At 62.5% G+C, this 19,633-nt stretch overlaps 12 protein-coding genes across 12 annotated transcripts; 6 read left to right on the top strand and 6 right to left on the bottom strand.

Moving 5' to 3' along the window:
* Nucleotides 1-125: 125 nt before the first annotated feature.
* Nucleotides 126-1,277, top strand: OT_ostta20g00890 (Molybdenum cofactor biosynthesis, MoeB; the record flags this gene model as incomplete). The annotated part of the gene is made up of 1 exon (XM_022985598.1): nucleotides 126-1,277. The coding sequence occupies one exon, from the start codon at nucleotides 126-128 to the stop codon at nucleotides 1,275-1,277; it is 1,152 nt and encodes a 383-aa protein (XP_022838110.1).
* Nucleotides 1,278-1,545: 268 nt separating this feature from the next.
* Nucleotides 1,546-3,444, top strand: OT_ostta20g00880 (unnamed product; the record flags this gene model as incomplete). The annotated part of the gene is made up of 1 exon (XM_022985594.1): nucleotides 1,546-3,444. The coding sequence occupies one exon, from the start codon at nucleotides 1,546-1,548 to the stop codon at nucleotides 3,442-3,444; it is 1,899 nt and encodes a 632-aa protein (XP_022840648.1).
* A 149-nt stretch (nucleotides 3,445-3,593) lies between these two features.
* Nucleotides 3,594-4,622, top strand: OT_ostta20g00870 (Tetratricopeptide repeat; the record flags this gene model as incomplete). Its single annotated transcript, XM_003084416.2, has 1 exon — nucleotides 3,594-4,622. One exon carries the CDS (start codon nucleotides 3,594-3,596, stop codon nucleotides 4,620-4,622), a length of 1,029 nt encoding a protein of 342 aa, XP_003084464.2.
* A 142-nt stretch (nucleotides 4,623-4,764) lies between these two features.
* On the top strand, nucleotides 4,765-6,636 carry OT_ostta20g00860 (P-loop containing nucleoside triphosphate hydrolase; the record flags this gene model as incomplete). The annotated part of the gene is made up of 1 exon (XM_003084415.1): nucleotides 4,765-6,636. One exon carries the CDS (start codon nucleotides 4,765-4,767, stop codon nucleotides 6,634-6,636), a length of 1,872 nt encoding a protein of 623 aa, XP_003084463.1.
* Nucleotides 6,637-6,693: 57 nt separating this feature from the next.
* Nucleotides 6,694-8,894, bottom strand: OT_ostta20g00850 (High mobility group, HMG-I/HMG-Y; the record flags this gene model as incomplete). The annotated part of the gene is made up of 2 exons (XM_022985573.1): nucleotides 6,694-8,583; nucleotides 8,883-8,894. The coding sequence occupies 2 exons, from the start codon at nucleotides 8,892-8,894 to the stop codon at nucleotides 6,694-6,696; spliced, it is 1,902 nt and encodes a 633-aa protein (XP_022840647.1).
* A 177-nt stretch (nucleotides 8,895-9,071) lies between these two features.
* OT_ostta20g00840 (Fatty acid hydroxylase) lies at nucleotides 9,072-9,995 on the bottom strand (the record flags this gene model as incomplete). Its single annotated transcript, XM_022985572.1, has 1 exon — nucleotides 9,072-9,995. One exon carries the CDS (start codon nucleotides 9,993-9,995, stop codon nucleotides 9,072-9,074), a length of 924 nt encoding a protein of 307 aa, XP_022840646.1.
* A 186-nt stretch (nucleotides 9,996-10,181) lies between these two features.
* OT_ostta20g00830 (UDP-galactopyranose mutase) lies at nucleotides 10,182-11,648 on the bottom strand (the record flags this gene model as incomplete). Its single annotated transcript, XM_022985565.1, has 1 exon — nucleotides 10,182-11,648. The coding sequence occupies one exon, from the start codon at nucleotides 11,646-11,648 to the stop codon at nucleotides 10,182-10,184; it is 1,467 nt and encodes a 488-aa protein (XP_022840645.1).
* A 400-nt stretch (nucleotides 11,649-12,048) lies between these two features.
* OT_ostta20g00820 (Ankyrin repeat) lies at nucleotides 12,049-13,182 on the top strand (the record flags this gene model as incomplete). Its single annotated transcript, XM_022985560.1, has 1 exon — nucleotides 12,049-13,182. One exon carries the CDS (start codon nucleotides 12,049-12,051, stop codon nucleotides 13,180-13,182), a length of 1,134 nt encoding a protein of 377 aa, XP_022840644.1.
* A 44-nt stretch (nucleotides 13,183-13,226) lies between these two features.
* OT_ostta20g00810 (Leucine-rich repeat) lies at nucleotides 13,227-15,101 on the bottom strand (the record flags this gene model as incomplete). The annotated part of the gene is made up of 1 exon (XM_022985555.1): nucleotides 13,227-15,101. The coding sequence occupies one exon, from the start codon at nucleotides 15,099-15,101 to the stop codon at nucleotides 13,227-13,229; it is 1,875 nt and encodes a 624-aa protein (XP_022840643.1).
* Nucleotides 15,102-15,258: 157 nt separating this feature from the next.
* OT_ostta20g00800 (CRC domain) lies at nucleotides 15,259-16,402 on the bottom strand (the record flags this gene model as incomplete). The annotated part of the gene is made up of 2 exons (XM_022985550.1): nucleotides 15,259-15,763; nucleotides 15,798-16,402. 2 exons carry the CDS (start codon nucleotides 16,400-16,402, stop codon nucleotides 15,259-15,261), a joined length of 1,110 nt encoding a protein of 369 aa, XP_022840642.1.
* A 422-nt stretch (nucleotides 16,403-16,824) lies between these two features.
* Nucleotides 16,825-18,009, top strand: OT_ostta20g00790 (Calcium/calmodulin-dependent/calcium-dependent protein kinase; the record flags this gene model as incomplete). The annotated part of the gene is made up of 1 exon (XM_003084409.2): nucleotides 16,825-18,009. One exon carries the CDS (start codon nucleotides 16,825-16,827, stop codon nucleotides 18,007-18,009), a length of 1,185 nt encoding a protein of 394 aa, XP_003084457.2.
* A 110-nt stretch (nucleotides 18,010-18,119) lies between these two features.
* On the bottom strand, nucleotides 18,120-18,908 carry OT_ostta20g00780 (unnamed product; the record flags this gene model as incomplete). The annotated part of the gene is made up of 1 exon (XM_003084408.2): nucleotides 18,120-18,908. One exon carries the CDS (start codon nucleotides 18,906-18,908, stop codon nucleotides 18,120-18,122), a length of 789 nt encoding a protein of 262 aa, XP_003084456.2.
* Nucleotides 18,909-19,633: the final 725 nt, after the last annotated feature.

Genomic DNA, 19,633 nt, shown 5'->3' with positions numbered 1-19,633 from the left:
GACGCGCGCGTTCGTCGACGGCGGGACGACGGGTAAAATTCACGTCGCGGCGGCGCGGTTCGACGCGGCGCGCCCGCGGTCGCGCGCGCGTCGGCGTCGAGTTTTCGCGTCGCGCGCGATGCGCGATGGATGCGTCGGTCGATCGCGGCGGCGATCGGTGGGCGTCGCACTCGCGCGCGCGCGACGCGCGGACGCGCGCGATGACGCTCACGGAGGCGGAACAGGAGGTGTACGATCGACAGATCCGCGTGTGGGGTCTGGAGACGCAGCGAACGATCGGGGCGTCGAGGATCTTGGTCAGTTTTACGTGCACAGAAGAGGACGATGACGATGACAGAGGTGAAAAGAACGCGTCGTCCACGCGGGCGTCGCGCGGTGTCGCCGCGGAGACGGCGAAGAACGTCACGTTAGCGGGCGTCGGTGCGTTGACGATCCGGAACGACGATCGGGACGACGACGCGAGTGCGTACGCGCGCACCGTCGGGAGGGATGGGAATTTTTTAAACGTCGAGCGCGCGGATGAGTATCGGGCGATGGGACGAGAGCCGAAAGACGTCACGTTGGCCTCGAACATGGCTCAGACGTTATCGGAGATGAACGCGTTCGGGAAGATCACGGCGGAGGATGGAGGCGCGCGAGGGAAGAAGTTGTACGAGGAGGACGCGGATTACTTTTCAAAGTTTGACGTCGTCGTCGCGTGCGGATACACGTTCGCCGAGGCGGAAGCGATCAACGATCTGTGTCGCACATCCAACTGTGGATTTTTTGGTGCGTTCACCGGCGCGTCGGCGAGGTACTTCTTCGCCGATCTCGGTGACGCGTTCGAGTACGTCGCGGGGTCGGGCGAAAGCGTCGCGGCGGGCGTCGCGCGATACTCGAGGATGTCCGAAGCTCTGGGCGCGCGCGCGGGCGCGAACGATTGGACAAAGTTGAAGAAGCGCGCGTCGAAGATCCCGCTCGCCCTTCGCGTCGTGCGTGAGTTCGAGCGCAGGCATTCAAACAGACGCGCGACGGCGAACGATTGGGACGCGCTCGACGCGTTGCGCCGAGAGCTCGCCGGCGCGTTCGGCGCGTCGTCCGAAGACATCGTCGACGAGGCGTCGATTCGCGCCCTGTTACGCCCTGAAAACGACTTCCCCGCGATGAACGCCGTCGTGGGCGGAATATTAGGCCAGGAGGTGCTCAAGCGCGCGTCTCGCAGAGGCGCGCCGAGCGTAAACGCCTTCTTCTTCGACCTCGCCTCTGGACAAGGTTTCGTGCACGATTTCACCCCGTGACGCCCTGGACGAGCGCACCGCGACGACCATCGCGCGCGTCCTTCGCGTGCGCTTTGTTTGTAGTTGACATTCGGCGTCCGCCGCGGCGACCGCGCGCGCGCTGTAAGACACAAAACCGTGCGAGCCATTCACCCGCGCGCCGCCCCGCGACCGACGCCCGCGACCGCGCGCGCGCGTCGACGCGGACGCTCGACGTCGTCCGCGCGCGTCGATGCCCATCCGACGCGCGCGCGAGGCGATGAAACGACCGAAGATCGCCGATGGAACGATGCGGACGATGAAAGACATCTTTCGCGACGCCGAGGACGGTGCACGGACGCCGAGCGCGCGACGGAGGACGTCCACGGGTGGCGAACGACGCGTCATCGCGTGCGCGCGCGCGACGGGCACGGAGACGTTCGATGATTTCACGACGAACTTCATCTCGAACGAGGCGTTGGAGGCGAGCGGCGGCGCGGAACGAAAGTCGCGGACGGACGCGGCGAGGCGCGACGACGCGCTGGCGAGCGCGATCGAGTGTGAATTCGCGAACGAGGACGTGGGAAAGGTGCGGGTGCCGAGACGAGAGACGTACGAACGATTGGTGGAGGGGATTTTGCGTCCGGGACGGGGTCGGACGCGGACGCGAACCGCGCGGCGGTTGACGCGGATATTACGAGAGTGCGAGACGCGATCGAGAGCGACGAGCGTCGCGACGAACGCGTCGTCTTCGAGGCTCACGGTGATCACGACGGCGGAGGCGTGGACGCCGATGATGCGCAGCGACGCGATGGCGGCGGAGGACGCGCGCGGGTTGGCCTCGCCGCGGTCGCCGGGATGGACAAAGAAACGAGGCGTCGAGAGTGATTGGACGTCCCTGCGTACCGCCGGGCATATCGTCCAGAGCACCCTCCAACCGCCTTCGCTCGTCGCGGTATCGATCGTTCGCGTCCGGCACCCAAATCGTCTTCCCTCCCAAGCTTCGATCGATCAGTTTTTCCTCGATTTACTCGAGCGCTCGGCGTACGATGGGAAGTGTACGAAGGATACTGTTGGCGACGCGCACGCGCGGCGATCTTCGCGCGCGCGAATAACTAGGAAGAAGGACTTGGATGACGATTCCGTCGACGATTCCGACGACGATTCCAAAGCTTCAGTATCCTCGGTTTCCGAAGACGACGAGGATCCCGACGAGGAGAGCGCGGTGGCGTGGTCGGACGCGCACGTCGGAGCAAAACTTCTCTTCTTACACTCGAGCGCGCTCTTGACGCGCGACGCGAATTGCCGATTACGAGCGTTCGAGACCTGGCGAGACATCCCGGACTCGGCGATGAAACTGGCGACGGAGGCCATGTTGTATAAACTAATCGTTGAAGGCGCGCCGACGGAGGGCGAACGAAGCGCGCTGTTCGCGACACTCGTCGACGTCGCCTCGCTCGCGGGAGAGCGCGCTGGGGCTGACTTGGACGCCGTCGATGATGGGAACGGGCGGGCGACGCCTTCAAATGCGTCTTTGGAATCGACGCGCGACGCGTGCGGAGCCGAGAATTGCTCCGTGCGAGAGATCAGTTCAGCCGCTCGCGACGTCTTGGACGCTATCGTACGTCTCATCGACGCGTGCGAGTCTTTGAGGTCGTCGAATAACCCGCGGGTGCACGGGAAGGTTCGGACGCAGTTGGAGGACGCGTACGCCGAGGCGTGGAAACGCGGCGCGGGATCGCGATCGCGTTTACACAGCGACGAGGCCAAACGCGTGTTCATGCGTGAGATTCGTGATCCAAAATCACGTTTGATTCGCGCTCGGGAAATATTAGCGCGCCGCGTCGAGCGGCGACACGCCCCTGGAATCGTCGAGGGCGGCGTCGGCTCTGCGACCGACGGTCGAGGCGCCGCGGACGTCTTCAACTACGTCGCCGACGACGTCGTTCGCGCGGTGAAATCGCAGCAATCGAGCGAGGGTGGTGGTGATTTCCCGGGCGCGTACGTCGCTCTCGGTACCGTCGTCGCGTGCGCCGCACACGGCGCCCTTCGACTCGATCCTTCGGCCAAATCGTACGCCGATGCCCTCGCGCGATGCGCCGACGCCTTCCAAGCCGAGGCCGATCGAAGCGACTGCACCGATCGCGTCGCGTGCGCATCCGCGTCACTCGCCCTCGCCCGCGCGTTCGCCGAGAAATCGAGCGCCTAGGACGCGTCGCGGTGATGAAATTTCAATACACGCGAGCCCGTCGGTGACTCAATCCAGGCCTTTGGGCGCGCATGTGAGCGTTTTTTCGAGCGTTTTTTTATCACGACCGACAACCGACGCGCGTTCGCCCCGCACACGGCGACGCGCGAATGGACGGCGCAGTGTGCGAGAGCGATTTCGCTCAACCCGACGTGCGAGCGCAGAACGGCGCGGACCGAGCGCCGTGGGAGCGCGAACGGGCGTTGAATCACGCGATTCACTCTGGGGATGATTTCGAGCGACAGTTTAAAGAATTTTGCCAACGACCCGAGAACGCCCCGGTGGTGGCTGAGCACCAGAGACAAGAGCTGCGAAAGCTCGATCGAGTGCATCATCGATGTGATGCGATGGAATTCCGCGATGCGGTTCTGAGCGCGGACGAGGAGGCGCAGAGGAACGTGGCGCCGTTCCTGCGAACGCGCGTCTTGAGAACGCTCGTGTCGACGTTTAAGAATGACGAACACGGCGATTTCTCAAAGTGGGCGAATAACCCGCGCGTGATCGAGATGTTAAAGACGATGCAGGAGGCGATAGACGAAGGACGGGTGACGGAAACGGACGTGGAACAGACGATGGTGAATTATCTGAGCGACTCCGCGAATGACGGTCACGACAAGTTTAAGAAGGCAACGACGCGCGAGGCGAATCTCGAGACGAAGGATTTAGTCGGCGCTCTGAACGAACAGCTCACTTTACGGTTTCAAGGGAACGATCTGTACAAGGCGCGTCAGTTCGATGAGGCGCATCAGGCGTACACAAAGGCGCTCGGAATCATGAATCTCGTAAAGGCGAGAAATCCGAGCGACGCGCAAGAGGTGCGGAAGAACCGTCTCGCCTGTCTCGCCAATCTCGGTGCGTGTTGCATGGAGATGAAGCTCTTCGGTGAGGCGATCGGACACTTGGACGAATATCTCCTCACCGATCCCGAGAACGTTCGCATCGTCATGCGTCGAGGCAGGGCGCACGCCGGGAGAGGCGATTTCATCGAGGCCAAGCGAGACTTCTCCTCGTGCGTCGCGCTCAATCCGTTCGATTTCGAGGCACAGGAAGCTTTAGACGCCTTACGTCGCGACTATCGAGCGGACGTGCGTCGCAGGAAAGATCTCGCCAAAAAATACGTCAAAGGTCTGGGCCAATGATCGTCGGCGTCGACGTCTCGCGAGCGACGCCCGTCCGCGCCGCTTTGAAACTGCCAAAAATCAACCATTCTTCACACCTCGGCGCATGCGACGCGCTCGAGACGTCGTCGCGCTCCATCGAACGATCGAACGCGTCCGCGCGATGACGACGCACGCCGCGGCGACCGCGCGCGTTCAGAACATTGCGAAAACGACGTGTCGGTCCGCGCGCGCGTCCCGTGAATTGCATCAAAATCACAGTGATGAATGTCACGCGTTCGGTCGCGTGCGCGCGCGCGCGTCGACGGTGATGACGCCGACGAGCGATGGACGTCGATCAACGCGCGCGTACGCGAGTTCGAAATCGGGCACGTCGACGAAAACCGCGTACGTGTGCGCGGAGTGCGGCGAAGACGCGAGACAGTGGCTCGGGCAGTGTCCGGCGTGCAAGACGTGGGACAGCATGAAACCGATAAAGATTGACGGCGGATCTTCGAGCGGTGGGACGAGTGGGAAGAATGCTGGAGGTGGGGCCGGGGCGCGAGCGGTGGCGCGATTGGCGGAGGAGACGAACGCGTTCGGCGCGGCGGCGCCGGCGCGGCGAAACGGAAAGGCGTCGACCAAGTTCTCCGGGTCCACCGCCGGGGGATGGGTCGCCGAGGCGAACGCGCCGAGAAATTTGAAGGATGTCATCGGAGGTAGCGGTGAGAAGGGATCGACGAAGAACGCGATGCCGAGACGAAGGCTCTCGGGAGGATCAAACGAAGCGCTCGGGAGTGAAATCGAACGCGTTCTGGGCGGAGGTGTCGTTCCGGGAGGGATGACGCTCGTTGGGGGCGATCCGGGGGTTGGTAAATCGACGATTTTATTACAACTCGCGGGTTTGCTCGCGGAGAGCGGCGGGGCGGACGCGGGTCCGGTGCTCTACGCGTCGGGCGAGGAATCTGTCGAGCAAGTCGGCGGACGCGCCGAGCGCATGGGACTCGACTCGGATTCGATCTATCTCTACAGTGCCACGCGATTGGAAAACGTTCTTGAGGCTGTGGCGACGCTGAAACCGTCGGCTTTGGTCGTTGACTCGATTCAGACGGTGTTTTTGGAGGATGCGACGGGATCGCCCGGAAGCGTGAGCCAAGTGCGCGAGTGCGCCACCGCGCTTCTGCACGCGGCGAAGACGACGGGAATACCCGTTTTCATCATCGGTCACGTCACGAAATCCGGTGACATCGCGGGTCCTCGCGTTTTGGAGCACATCGTCGACGTCGTGCTGTATCTCGAGGGAGACGCCGATCGCGCCGTGCGCATCTTGAGAGGACATAAAAATCGTTACGGATCCACGGATGAGGTCGGGGTGTTTCAGATGAGCGACGAGGGAATGAAACCCGTGGCTTCGCCGTCGGCGCTTTTCCTGGGCGAGCGAATACTCAGCCCAGACGTGTCGGCGGCGCCGACGGTCACCGTGCAGGGGTCTCGTCCGTTCATGCTCGAGGTGCAGGCGTTGACGAACGAACGCGCAGACGAGGGTCAACAGGCGCCCCCCATTCGCACAGCGGTCGGTTTGCGATTCGAGCGCATGCAACTTATTCTCGCCGTGCTGGCGAAATTCGTTCTCGGTCGTCGCGTTCAAAAGCACGACATTTTCATCAACATTGTCGGCGGGATGAAGCTCGAGGACCCGTCGACGGATGTCGCCGTCGCCTTGGCGATCGCGAGCAGTTTCGTCGAGAAGGCGCTTCCGGCCGACATGGCGTTCTTCGGCGAGGTCGGTTTAGGCGGTGAGTTACGTCCAGTCATGCAGGCGGAACGACGAATCGCCGAGGCAGCCGCGATGGGGTTCAAGCGCGTGCTCCTCCCCGAATCCGGAAGCTCTCCCGACATGGGGAAGAAAACGGGCATCGAGCTCGTGCGTTGTAACACTGTCGCGGAGGCGCTCGAGGCCACATTAGGTGTGCGGCCGGTTCGATCGGCCGCGGTTTCCCAACCCAACGGCTCGTGGCCGAGTAAATTTCCGAAACAAAAGAAGTCACACAGTTAGGCGGGTTCCAGTGTAAAGTGAAAGTCAGTTGTCATCACAATTTGCTCCTCGAGAGGATCATTTTCTTCGAGAGCTACGACGGGGACGCTCGGTCACTTCTTCCTTTTTTCCTGAACCCAAGTGGTCCTGAATCTGTTTCAGAGCGCGATTCGATTCCTCCTTTCTGGGTCGCCCGCGCGGTCGCGGCGGCGGTTTAGGCGTGTTCGGATCTTCCGGCACGACCTCTTTCCTCGGCCGACCACGTCCTCTCTTCACGGCCGGTTCTGCCGGCTCTTCTTCGTCCGTCTTCTCTTTCGCAGGACGGCCGCGTTTGCGCGCGGGTTTCTTTTCCAAAGAAAACTGCGTCGGCTCGGCGGACTCAGCTTCGAATTTCTTCGGTCGACCGCGCGTAGCGCGCGTAGCGCGCTTCGCCCCGACCGTCTCCGTCGAGTCATCCTTCTTCTCGGTCGCCACCTCCTTCGTTGCCGCTGGCTTTTTTGTCGCCACGCTCTTCTCCTTCTTGGTCGCCGTCGTCGTCTTCACCGCGGTCGGCTTCTTTGCCGCCGCAGCCGTAGCCGCCCTATTCGCAGGCGGCGACGACGGGATCTGGGGAGAGGACTGCGGCGAGGATGGGAACTGTGACTCCAGCGTCTTTCGGGCCGGCGTCTTCGCCGGGGTCTTTCCGGCGGGTTTCTCGTCCGGTGTCCCCGCGCCCAAGCTCTTCGCCGGTGTCGATTGCTTGTACCCGATGGTGGAGTGTAAGGCTTTGAAGACGCCCACGGCGGCCGCATTCTTCGCCTGATCAGCCATGGACGCTGACGCCTTGGCCACCGATTGCGCCTTGGACGCCGACGTTTGCGCCACCGATTGCGCCTTGGTCGCCGACGCCTTGGCTGCGGATTGCGCCTTGTCCACGACCGCGGCAAAGAGCTGCCTGGATTTTTCGCTCAGCGGCGTCTTGGTCGGCGTCGGAGAATCCGCGGCGGAGGGTTTTCCGAGACGGGGCTTGAAACCGGGCGTGAAGACGTATCTTCGCGCGAGCTCGGCGAATCGAGAGACGGTGTGCGACGGGACCGTGGGTGTCGGCGCCGGTGTCGTCCCCGACGGCTCGATGGCTGTACCGCGAGACGTCGACGCGCCGCTCGCTTTGGCTGGCGTGGACCGCGTCGCCTCGGTCGCTTCGGATTTCGCGATCGCTCGCTCTCGCTTCTCGCACGCGCTCTCGCGCGCCTTCAAATTTGCGAACGACTCCTTGATCTCGCGCTCGCGCTCGGCCGCCGTTTTCTCTCTCTGCTCGAGCGCGCGTTCGCGCTTGGCCACGGCGGCGTCGCTCTTCCCGAGCGCGCGGTTCTCCTCGAGCTCCTTTGCCATGGACGCTAAGCGCGCCGATTGATTCTCCACCTCCTGCTCGAGCTCGAGCATCTTTGCCGCGTTCATCTCGATCTCTTTTCGCAACGACGAGCGATCCTTCTCGAGGGAAATCTTCGCGCTCTCAACTTTCGTCACCGCGCTCTTTTCGAGCTGCAAATCGCTCTTGAGTTGCTTCACCAACCCCTCGCTCGAGGCCAAGAGCTTCTTCACGCGCTCGATCTCACCCTCGAGCCACTCCGCGCGCTCACCCTTCGTCTTCGCCATCAACGCATCTTTTCGATGCTTTTGATTCGATTCCTTCAGCGCGTCGCACTCGCCCTCGAGTTCCCCGACGCGTCTTCTGAGCGCTCCGAGCTCTCGCGCGTCGTTACTCTCGCGCTCGTTCCCACTCTCCCGCATCTCACGCTCACGCTCGAGCTCATCTCTCGCATCCTTCACGCGCTGTCGCAAATCTCTCTCCGTCTCCTCGAACCGTCTCTTCTCCACCCGATACTCTCGATCCGCCTTGTCCACCATGTCCATCACGCGCGCCTCTCTCGCGAGGAGCGCCGCGCGCTCGTCTCTCAATTCTTCGCACACCGTGGACAATCGCTCCACCTGCGACGCGTGCGACACCAGCATCGACGGGCGTGTCGTCAGTCACATCCATCGGGATCGATCGCGGCATCGATACGCGCCGCCGACGGCGTCGCGCCGCGCCGCCGAGGGGAACAGCGCGTCGTTCCATTCATTCCCGCCGCATCGCCGTCCCCGATCCCGCCGCTCACCCCGAGCGCGCGCGCCATGGACACCGACGATGACGCGCGCGACGAGCGCACGCGCGCGTCGTCCGCGTCGTCGGCGTCGCGCGAGATCGGGGTTGAATGAATCAGAATCACATCGTCCCGCCGGCGCACCTCTCGAGCCATCGTCTCGTGCTCCGTTCGCTCCGTTTTCGTCCTCGCGTCGCGCGCGTCGAGCGCGCCCTCGGTCCTGAAACGCGCCCACACGTCTTGCGCGCGCACGTCGGGCGAACGGACGTCGGTGGACATCGTGGGAAGGAGCGGCGTGTGAGGTACGGGCGCGCCGCGGCGTCTTACACGTCGCTATCGGGACGGCGACGGACGCGGGTCGGTGCGTCCGTGGACGTACGTCCCGCACAGACGATCGATGATATCGAATGGAAAGGCGTAATTGACGAAAAATAAACGGTGATGGGCGTCGTGAAAGGTGGTGTCGTACGCGCCGTCGGCGAAGGAGACGTCGACGCCGCTGTGGTCCATGACGCCGCAGACGCCCATGACGGCCATGTAGAGGATGAAACTGGCGCGGTGAAGGGGGAAGAAAAATCCGGGAGCGTACAAGATGCAGTAATACCCGAACGCCTCCATGGGGTGAATGCATAAATCGCACCAGCAACACGGGCTGACGTAAAAGTGATGAATCTTGTGCGCGCGCTCGTAAAACCATCGCGCGTGCATGGCGCGATGCCAGTAATACTCCAAGACGCTCTGCCAAACCGTGGCGACGGCGAATCCGCGTAGAATATCGTAAATCGACCCGATGAAAGTGGCATCTACGTTCGAACCGCCGTACATACGAGTCCATCCGCGCGCGACGCTTTCGCCGACGGCAAAGGCGAAACACGCGCTCATCAATAAATTCACGCTCGCGTACAATCGATGTCTGGGGTGTATCACCCGCGCACCCTTACCTCCGTCGTGTTTCCCGCCCTTCGGATGCCTCCCAGTGATCATCTGATACAGGGGAAACCCCCAAGGATCGCTCTTTGTCGTTCGCACCGTCCCGGTCGCCGCGCGTCCCGGTTGAATCTTCCATTCTCTCACTTCTTCGTCTACATCGGACGACGACGTCGTCGTCGAGCGTTCACTCGTCGAGCGCGCGTCGTTCCCGTCTCCCGCGTCGCCCGAATCTTCTTTAACAAAGTATCGAAGCTCGATCAGTGTGCTCAACGCGATGTATCCAAAGTATTGAATCCCACCGCACGCCCACGCGAGTCTTGAAAACATCGATCTGAATCGGTGTGATTCACGCACGCGGATGGAAATATCCTGTTCGCGTGTGCGGATTCGATCGAGCGGCGAACTCGGTGTTCGACGCGTCGAGGAATGCGGCGCGCGCGTCGCCGCTCACGGTTTGAGGCTTGACGTCGCGGCGAAAAGTGAATAAACAAATATACAACATCGCGTAGACGCTTAAAATTCACTCGGTGGACGCTTCACCGCGAGCACACCTTTTTCTTTTAAATTATCAAACATCTCCAGCGCGTTCAGGACGGCTTCGTCCATGTTGAAGTACTTGTACGACGCGAGGCGACCGACAAAGGCGACGTGCGGCTCGCGCGCCGCGAGCTCGGCGTACTTTTCGTACAGCTCGCGATTCTTCGACGTCGGCACGGGATAATACGGCTCACCAACGTCACTGGAGTACTCGCGCACGATCACCGTACCCGGTCGGTCTTTACGACCGGGCGGTTGATTCGGCGTGTGCTTGTACTCGACGATGCGCGTGTAGTCGACGTCCGCGCCCGGGTAATTCACAACCATGGCCTCTTGGAAAAAGTATCCATTTTCAGAATCCGCGGGCGTATCGTTGATGTACTCCTCTTCGAAACGTAACGACCTGTACTCCAAACGAGGCATCCCGAGCGAGGCGTAATAGCCGTCGATCGGTCCCGTGTAAACAGTAAACGCGCGCCTTGGAAATTTGCCGCGACGAAGCAACTCGAAATAGTCGCACTCGAGCCTGACTGTGATCAAATCATTGCTCGTGAGCATGTTCTCAAAAACCCGAGTGTACCCTCGGCGCGGTAGCGCCTGATGCGGATCGCTAAAGTACCGGTCGTCCGCGGTGACGCGACACGGCAGGCGCTGCAACACGCTCGCGTCGAGCTCTTTCGGTTCCTTATCCCACTGCTTCTTCGTGTAATGCCTGAATACTTTCTCGTACAGGCGTTCACCAACGCGCGCTAACGCCGCTTCCTCACCGTTCGCCGGCGGGTCACCATTTGGCGGCAGTTTCCGTTCGCGTCCGTACCACGCCTCCATCTCCGCGTCCGTGCGCACATCTTCGTCAAACAATTTATTCACAGTTTCCCTCGTGGGCGGGATCGGGACCGTGACGGGTTTCCCATCGTCCCTCATCACGCGTCCACGCACTCTGTGTTCGTACGGGATCCACTCGCTGAACCTTTGGACGTATTCCCACACGCGTTCGTGCTTGGTGTGAAACAAGTGCGCGCCGTACATTGACCGCCGAATCGCACACTTTTCATCTACGTAATCGTAACAATTCCCACCGACGTGATCGCGCTTATCGATGATCAACACCTTCAAACCCAACTCGTTCGCGCACCGCTCCGCGATCGTGCACCCGCTCAATCCGCACCCGACGACCAAGACGTCGAAGAACGCCTCTGGCGCCTCCGCCTCCGCGCCCCACCCCGCGTCTCCCTCCCGTTCCGACGCCCGCGCCGCCCCACCCGCCGTCTCCTCCCGCGCACCGCGCGTCACCGTCTCCAACGCATCCACGGCGCGATCGAACGCGCGCCAACGCTCGAACACCACGCGCGATGTCTCATCGTCATCGTCCTGAAGTCTCTCGTGGATGCCATCCACGCCGACGGCGTCCACGTCGCGCGCGCGCGACGTCTCTCGACGCATGCGGTCGCGATCGGCGCGGAGAAACTCTCACGACGATTTCAATCGAGCGCGGGCGACGCGCGGGCGTGTGCGCGCGGGAGCGACGCGATCGCGGCCGACGTCGAGGCTTTCGGTCGCGTGGGGTTCTTAAACCCTATTTCTAGGGGTTGAAGTGTCTTAGGTTTTAGGGTTTGGGGTGTACGCGTCCACAGCGAACGTGCGATTTTCACGCGACGCGACCGTTGACGCGCGTCCGCGCCGTCGCTCCGCGACGCGGCGTGACGGCACGCATCGCGCGCGCGGCGTCGATCGACGTTCCCACGCGCGGCGATCACGCGCGCGACGCCGGGTGCGGAGCGTGCCGGGACCGAGCGTGTGTTGGTCGATTCGTTAAAGAAAAAAAAGAAAAGAAAAATCAGCAATGCTTCGAGCGACGATCGATTCGACGCCGTCGAGCGATGCGTCGGGTGTGGTGCGCTACGAGGTGCGTACGTCCACGAATTTACCGACGTACGTGGCGAAGAAACGACGAGAGGCGAGTGGGGAGAGAGATTGCGAGGTGGACGAGGCGGAGGCGCGGGACGACGTCGACGACGACGACGACGACGCGTCGACGGCCCCCGCGGTGGAGTTCACGACGCGAAGACGATATCGTGAATTCGCGAGTTTACACGAGAGTCTCACGAAACCACCGGTGAACGCGCGATTACCGCCGATGCCGATGAAAAGAATTTTGTCGAGCTCGACGGCGACGACGAGCGAGCGAGTAGAGCAGTTTCAATTTTTACTCGACGCCGTGGCGAGGGATCACGTGTTGAGAGAGTGCGAGGTCGTCGTGGATTTTCTCACGGGTGGGAATTCGACGAGGATGAGTCGTTCGGAGGCGTCGATGAATCCGCAACCTCAGGTTTCGTCGACGGCGACGCCGTCGGAGCCTCCTCGGCGGTCGCCGTCGCCGGACGCTTGGATGGACGAGGGACCGGTCGAGTTAGACGCTGATCGCGATCGAGGTTCGTTGGACCGTTTAATGCGTTCGACCATGCTCGTTCATCGCGGAAAGGAGGACAGGAACGAGGAGGGGAAGACTATCAACGCGACACCGAGAGAGGCGTCCGACGACGGCGACGCGTTCGCGACAGAGGAGATGACGACGACGACGACGACGACGACGACAACCGTGAGGGCGATGACGTCGATCGGTACGACGAATGATCCATCATCCACGCGAACACCGTTCGAACGCGGACCGCCGACGTGTTCAAATTACGAAAGCACCGTCTCTGGCGCGCGAGAGGCGATCAAGGCGAATGACGCCGACGGTTTGGCCTCGGTGCTCTCCGCGGATTCGTTCGACGTCAACGTCAAGGACTCATCGGGGATGACGCTCCTACACCTCGCATGCTTGTTGAATCGCAAATCTGCGGTGGAGATCTTGATCGAGCGCGGTGGAGACCCGGAAATCGTCAACGCCCAAGGCGAGTCCGCGATCGAGTGCGCGCCGGCGACGCTCGGGTTTTGGATCGAGCGCGAGACTTTAAAAAATCGTAAAAAATAGTAGACGACAATTTCCTAGGCTTTCAACGCATTCATTAGCTTTCATCACTTCAGACCTAAGCTTTGCCACGGCGCGAACGCGTTCAGAGACGCGGATGACGACGAGGACGACGAGGAAGATTCCTCGGCGGAACCGCCGCCGCGCGCCGCGGTCAACTCGGACTCAAACGCGCTCTTAATGATCGGTAACAGTTTCTCCTCCCCGTCGAGCGCCAACGCGAGCCGGTGCGAATCCACCTGATGTACGATGTGTTTCACCTTGTCCCTCGGTAAGAGCGCCGCTTGATCCTTGTCGTGATCCCACGACCCCGTGTGCACGTCGATGTCGGCGGTGGATTGGTTGAGCCCCGACATCATGACGCCCTTGAACCTCTTGAACCACACGTTCGATCGGCTCGGGCGTATGCTCGCGTCGTAGAGATCGACCTGTGGACAAAATGCCAACACTTTGGTCGCGTGTTCGGCGAACATCAACGCCGCGCTCGCGCCCATGGAATCGCCAACGTAGAGCACGCGCTCATACTTCTCGCACGCCTCTCGCAAGGGCGCGCTCCAGCGCTCAAACTCGAGCTCTTGATCACCGCTCGCGTCGCTCGAGGCGTACCACGAGCGATCAACGTCGCACACGTATAAAACATCGTACGAGTCGCCATCCCGTACGTTTTTCTGAAGCTTCTTGAGCAACCCGCCCCAGTTCGGCACCCCGGGCGCGCTCCCAAACGAGACGACGAGCACCGGCGCGCGCGTCGACCCATCCCCTTTCGGCCATCGAACGAGCTTAAAATACCCGCGAGGATTGTTCTCAGGAATTTCTGCGGTGGCGACGATCGCGGCGCCGCGAGTGCGCATTTTTCCCGCCTGTCTCGAGTCCACGCCGAGTGTTTTCAAGGTTTTGCTTCCGTCCACGGCGGCGACAAAGGCGTCCAAACTCTCGCCCGACAAGCCGTCGTTTCCCTCGATCCAAATCTGCCTGATCGACGGCATCTTCCGCACGCTCGTCCCTGGTAACGACGTCAACGCGTTTGAGTACAGCCACACCGAGGTTAACATCGTCATGTCCGCGATTTCATCCGGAAGCGTCGTCATCGCGTTCTCCGCGAGGTTGAGCGCGCGAAGGCGCCTCAATTTCGTCAAACTCTTCGGCACCTCGCGAACGCGATTTCCCTGTAAACTCAGAGTTTCCAACGCCCGTAACCCGCTCATGTCCTCCGGTAAGCGCTCGATGAAGTTCCCGTGAAGATCAATCTCGCGCAAGAGCGGCATTGATCCCAAATCTGGAATCGCTCGAAGACGATTTCCCGGCGCCGAGAGCTCCTCCAGATTCTTCAACTTTTCAATCTCTTCCGGTAACTCCGCGAGATAGTTCCCTCCCAAGACGAGATTTCTCAACGATTCGCACGCACCAATCTCTCTCGGAATCGTCCGCAAGCAGTTCCCGTGCGCCCACACCCCTCGTAAACTCTTGAGGTTGCCGACGGATTTCGGAAGCCTCCGTAACCGATTCCCCGCCAGGCCCAATCGCTCAATCTTCGTGCACCGCTCGAACATCTCGCTCGGTAAATCGTATAAATTATTATTCGACACCTGCAGCTCGAGCAACTCCGTCAACTCCAACGCCTCGACCGGGAGCGCGCGCAGACCCAGTCCGCTCAGGTCGAGCCGCTTGGTCGACTTGGCCTTGTCGATCAACTCCAACGCCTTCTCTCGCGCGCGTTCCCACCCCTCGCGCGATTCCGAGGACGCGCGCGCGCGCGTGCGACCGCATCGAGCGTCAGAGCGCGGTCTCGTCCTCGATCGCGGCGTCACCGGCGTCGTAAAGGTCGATCGCATCGACGCGCGCGGGTTCGCTCGCGATGCGCGCGCGCTCGTCGACGCGCGCGCGCTCGTCGACGCGCGCGGCGCGACGGGCGCGGAGGACATTACGTCGATGCAATCGCGCGGGGACAGCGCGAGGCGACGGCGTCGACGAGTGGGGCATACGGATGCAGCGCGCCGTAGGGACGCGCGCGGCGGAGGCGGGCGCGACGCGCGAGACGCGGCGCGGGACGGTCGATCGCGTTGACGCCGCACGTGACGATTACACCGCGCTGGATTTTGCGGCGGTATTCGCTAGACGTCGCTTTTTCGCCTCGGTCGCGCGCGCGCGGGCGTTCTCGGCGATTCGACGCGCGACGCGCTCGAGCTCGCCGAGCAAGGCGGCTTCGATTTCCGGGTACTTGGTCAACGTCGAATCGAGAGCGATCGAGACGTCGTCGCGCGCCCGCGCGTGCGCCGCTCTCGCCTTCCTCGCGTCGATGTCCTCGTCGCACATTAATTCGTCCACGTGTGCGACGTCGCGCGCGATCTCCCTCGCCGCCTCCGCCGCGAGTTCGGCGACGCCGCCGCTCGAGCGACGCGTTGACGTCGGCGCAGGTTTCTCCTCTTCTTTCACCTTCTCTTCACCCTTAGTCTCCGATGATACCGCGCATTTACTCGTCTCGTCGGCGACGACGAGTAAGATGCGCGCCAACTCCTCCACCGCGCCTTGTTGCACGAGGTTGTGCATGAGCGGCGGCGCGCGCGCGCGCGCGAGTCCGGCCCCCCTGACGCCCGCCCCCCGCGTCGTCCTCCGATCGCTGTCGACCCGGCGAGCGATCGGAATTCGAGCTCGAGTTCACACCACCGCCACCGCCGCCGCCGCGGTTCGACGCGCCGTCGATCGAATCTCTCGCCGCGCGTTGCGCCAAGAGTTTCCTGCGCGACGGCGACGGCGACGCCGCCGCGCTCGCGTGATCGTGAAACCGCGCCCCGCTCCCGTACACCCGCTTCACTTCCTCGTGCGCATCGCTCCCTTCGTAATTCTCGCACGACACGCACCGACACGTCTCCGCGCAATAAATCGCCGCTTGAAAGCACTCGCAATACTTTTTCAAACATCCGCTCCGCTTACAGTGACACCCGCGATTGTGCCGCAGCGCCACGTCTCGCGACGGACTCGCCACCGCCGCGATCTTCGGCCTGAACGCGTTCGGGTTCCGATCTAAAACCGTCTCGATCGCCGCCGTTCTCTCCCCCGCGTGCTCCACCGTATTCATACAATTCGCGCATCGACATCGCGCGCTCGCGCAGAGCGCCCCCGCGGCGAAGCACTCGCAATACAGCTTCAAACACCTCGAATTCTTACAGTTACACCCCTTCCCGTCCCCCCGCTGGATCTGCGCCCGATCTTTCACCGTCGTCATCGCGCGCGCGCCGCCGCCGTCGCTCGATCGTCCGTCGCGGTCGAATCACTCGCGGAATCAATTTGAATGTATTCAAATCCCGTCCCACCGCGGCGTCGACAGCTCGTCCGCACGCACGCGCCGCGCGTCGCCACCGCGCGGTCGACGCGCGCGCGGACGCGACGACGACGACGGGCGATCGGTGCAATGCGCGCGCGCGCGTCGTCGTCGCGATCGGCGGTCGCGCGCGCCGTGGACGCGTTCGATGCGATCGATGCGACGTCGCGTGGGTGGTTTTAGGGTATAGGGTTTACGGGGACGACCCAGACAGTTCGATCGATCGATCGAGTCGATCCCGATCCGGTCGCGATCGATCCATCCATCCATCGATCCCTCGTCGTTCGTGGAATCGACGCGTCCGTCGCGCGCGCGCGTCGCGCGCGATGACGATGACGTGCTGCGATGGACGCGCGAACGACGACGACGACGAGGTGGATTCGACCCGCGGGCGGGCGGGACGGCGGGACGGTGGGCGGGCGGGACCGCGGGACGGTGGGCGGCTTCGGGAATCGACGACGGTGGACGCCGCGACGTACGGGTCGCGCGGACGGCGTCTGGGGAAAGGAGCGTACGGTGAGGTGTTCGAGTACACGCGATCGGACGTCTCGAGCGATGGGACGGGCACCGGACGCGCGAGCGCGTCGATGACGGTGGACGGGAGAGGGACGGAGGGCGGCGGCGCGGCGTCGTTCGCGGTGAAGGAGCTGGATAAGCGACGGTTGGCGAGCGTGTTCGTCGGTTCGGATAGGAAGCGGACTTTATTGGATCAAGCGCGAGCGGAGAGCGAGTTACAATCGTTGTGCGCGTGCGAGAACGTGGTGGAGGCGTACGTGTGGGTGAACGACGCGAGCTCGACGCAGGTGCGGTTGGTCATGGAGCATTGCGAACGCGGCTCAATCGTGGACGACGAGGCGGAGACGTTCGAGCCGTTCGATTCGGAGAAGATTAAGATAATCTTGAGGTCCATCTTACGGGCGTTGCGAACGTGTCACAAGCGAGACGTCGTGCACTACGATATCAAGCCGCAAAACGTCTTCGAGACGAGCGACGGGACGTACAAGTTGGGCGATTTTGGGTGCGCGTGCGAGGTCGAGCGAGATAAGAAGACGGGCGAGCGGGAATTAGTGAGCAAGACCCCGGGAACTCCCGCGTTTACCGCCCCGGAGTGTTGCGAGGGTGAACCCGCGGATGGGTTCAAGGCGGACGTGTGGGCCGCCGGCATGACGGCGCACGCGCTCGCCACCGGGAAATACTTTTACCGCGCCGACGGCGCGTGGGAGACGTATCAGAAAATACTCACACATCGCGTCGATTTCACGGAGATTGACAAAAGAGGCGACGACGGGTTTTCGGATCTCATGCGTCGACTTCTAGAACCAGATCCGGCGAAGCGGTTGAGCGCGAGCCGGGCGCTTCTCCATCCGTGGTTCCCGCAAGAGCCCGCTCGAGTGATGTCGTCGACACCACGACCGGCGTTACGATGGTATCAACGACCGTTTCGCTGGTTACGGATGAAGTTCGCGAAGAGGAAAAAGGGAAAGGATGGGGCGGCGGCGGAGCGAAAGTAGGAAAAATATTACCTGTAGTGATTCAACAAAACGCGCGCAGGCGTACTAGTACACGACGAAGCGAGCCCTATCGCAGGTCACACCGTCCGTCATCGTTCGTGGTCCATTCTTTACGAATTTTGCCAGTTTTTCATAATGTCGTCCATCTCGTCGTCCACGGCGGCCAAGACGTCGTCCACGGAGGGCGGAGCCAAGACGTCCGAGTCGTCGCCCAAGTCGTCCCAAGCCTTTGTCGGACTCAAAAAGTTGCACAAGTCGTCCTCACCGCCGAGATCGAATACATCGCTCGTTTTTTCCAACGATTTCGCCACCTCGAGGTGTCGCATACCGACTCGAACGTGATCCGAATCCGGCGCTCGAGGTTTAAACCCCCCCGAGTAGTTGAGAAGTTCGCGAACTCTCGCCTCGGTTTCGGCTCGATTATGCGCCTCCAACTCCACCTTTTGCTGCTCGCGCGTCTTTCCAAAATACTCGATGTCGTCGTCCTCGTCCACGTACCGCTCCGCCCGCGCTCGCATCTCCTTGAGCTCGGCTTCCGACATTTGCGCCCGCGCCTCGGCGAACCACTTTTCGCTCTCAGTCATCTCCGGTTTCTCCACAACCTTCGATCGCCCCCCCGCGTCGGAGCGATTCGACAATCCACTCGGTTTCCGCACGCTCAACCCACCGCCCCCCCCCCCCGCGGATGTCCCATTCGTGATGTTCCCGAGCGCCGCGCGTCCCGGCGTCTTCGGCGCCGCGCCGTGCGCGAACGTCTTCTGCGGACCAACCGCCGTGTGCCCCCCCAACCCGCCACTTTGTCCCTTCACCGACGCGCTCCGAGGCATCACGGACGCGTTCTCATCGTTCACCCCCCCCCTCGGCGTCGTCAGCGCGCTCGTCGCTCGCGTGAACTCCATCGAGACTGTTTGAATTTCAAATCAATCACCAATCGATCCAATCCTCCACCGCGTCGACGCGCGCGCGTGACGCGTTCGCACCCCGCCCCGATCGACGCACACGCGCGCACGCGCCCGTCCGTGCGTCGCGCGTCGACGTGCGCGCGTCACGCGCGGCGACGTGTGCGATCGCACTCACGCGCCTTCGTTCCCCTCGTGCGTCGTCTTCGTTTGTCTTGACGGTGAAAAATGTCCCGAGATGTCCCGAGATGTGCCGAGATGTGCCGAGTTTCACGCGCACACGGCGACGGCGGACGACGCGTGTCGTCCGCGCGGCGTGCGACGCGCGCGTCGACGCGACGTGCGCCGAGGGCGCGCGCGCGTGGGCGCGCGTCGTTCGCGACGGTGAAAACGAGCCCATCCTTGTCCCGAAAAAAAGTGCGACACACACATTTTAAAAAAATGACCATGGTCGATGGCATCTCACCATCACCCCGTCGGCCCGAGCGACGATCTCCGCGTCAGCCGGGCGACGCGCGCGGGGCGAGGGCGTGGACGTCGTCGCGCGGAGGATGGATCTCGCGCGAACGCCCGCGTCGTCTTCCAGGGTGCGCGTCGATCACGCGGTGGACACATGGCGACACATCGCGACGGACGGGACGCGCGATGGCGCTCGCGCGCGCGCACGCGATGGCGACGGCGCGCGTGACGACGACGACGACGCGCGCGCGCGGACGAGGGCGCCG

The sequence above is a fragment of the Ostreococcus tauri genome (assembly GCF_000214015.3).
Source record: "Ostreococcus tauri WGS project CAID00000000 data, contig chromosome 20, whole genome shotgun sequence".
Taxonomy (NCBI): domain Eukaryota; kingdom Viridiplantae; phylum Chlorophyta; class Mamiellophyceae; order Mamiellales; family Bathycoccaceae; genus Ostreococcus; species Ostreococcus tauri.
The sequence above is the reverse complement of the archived record's forward strand: the minus strand, read 5'-3'. Positions and strand labels throughout refer to the sequence as shown.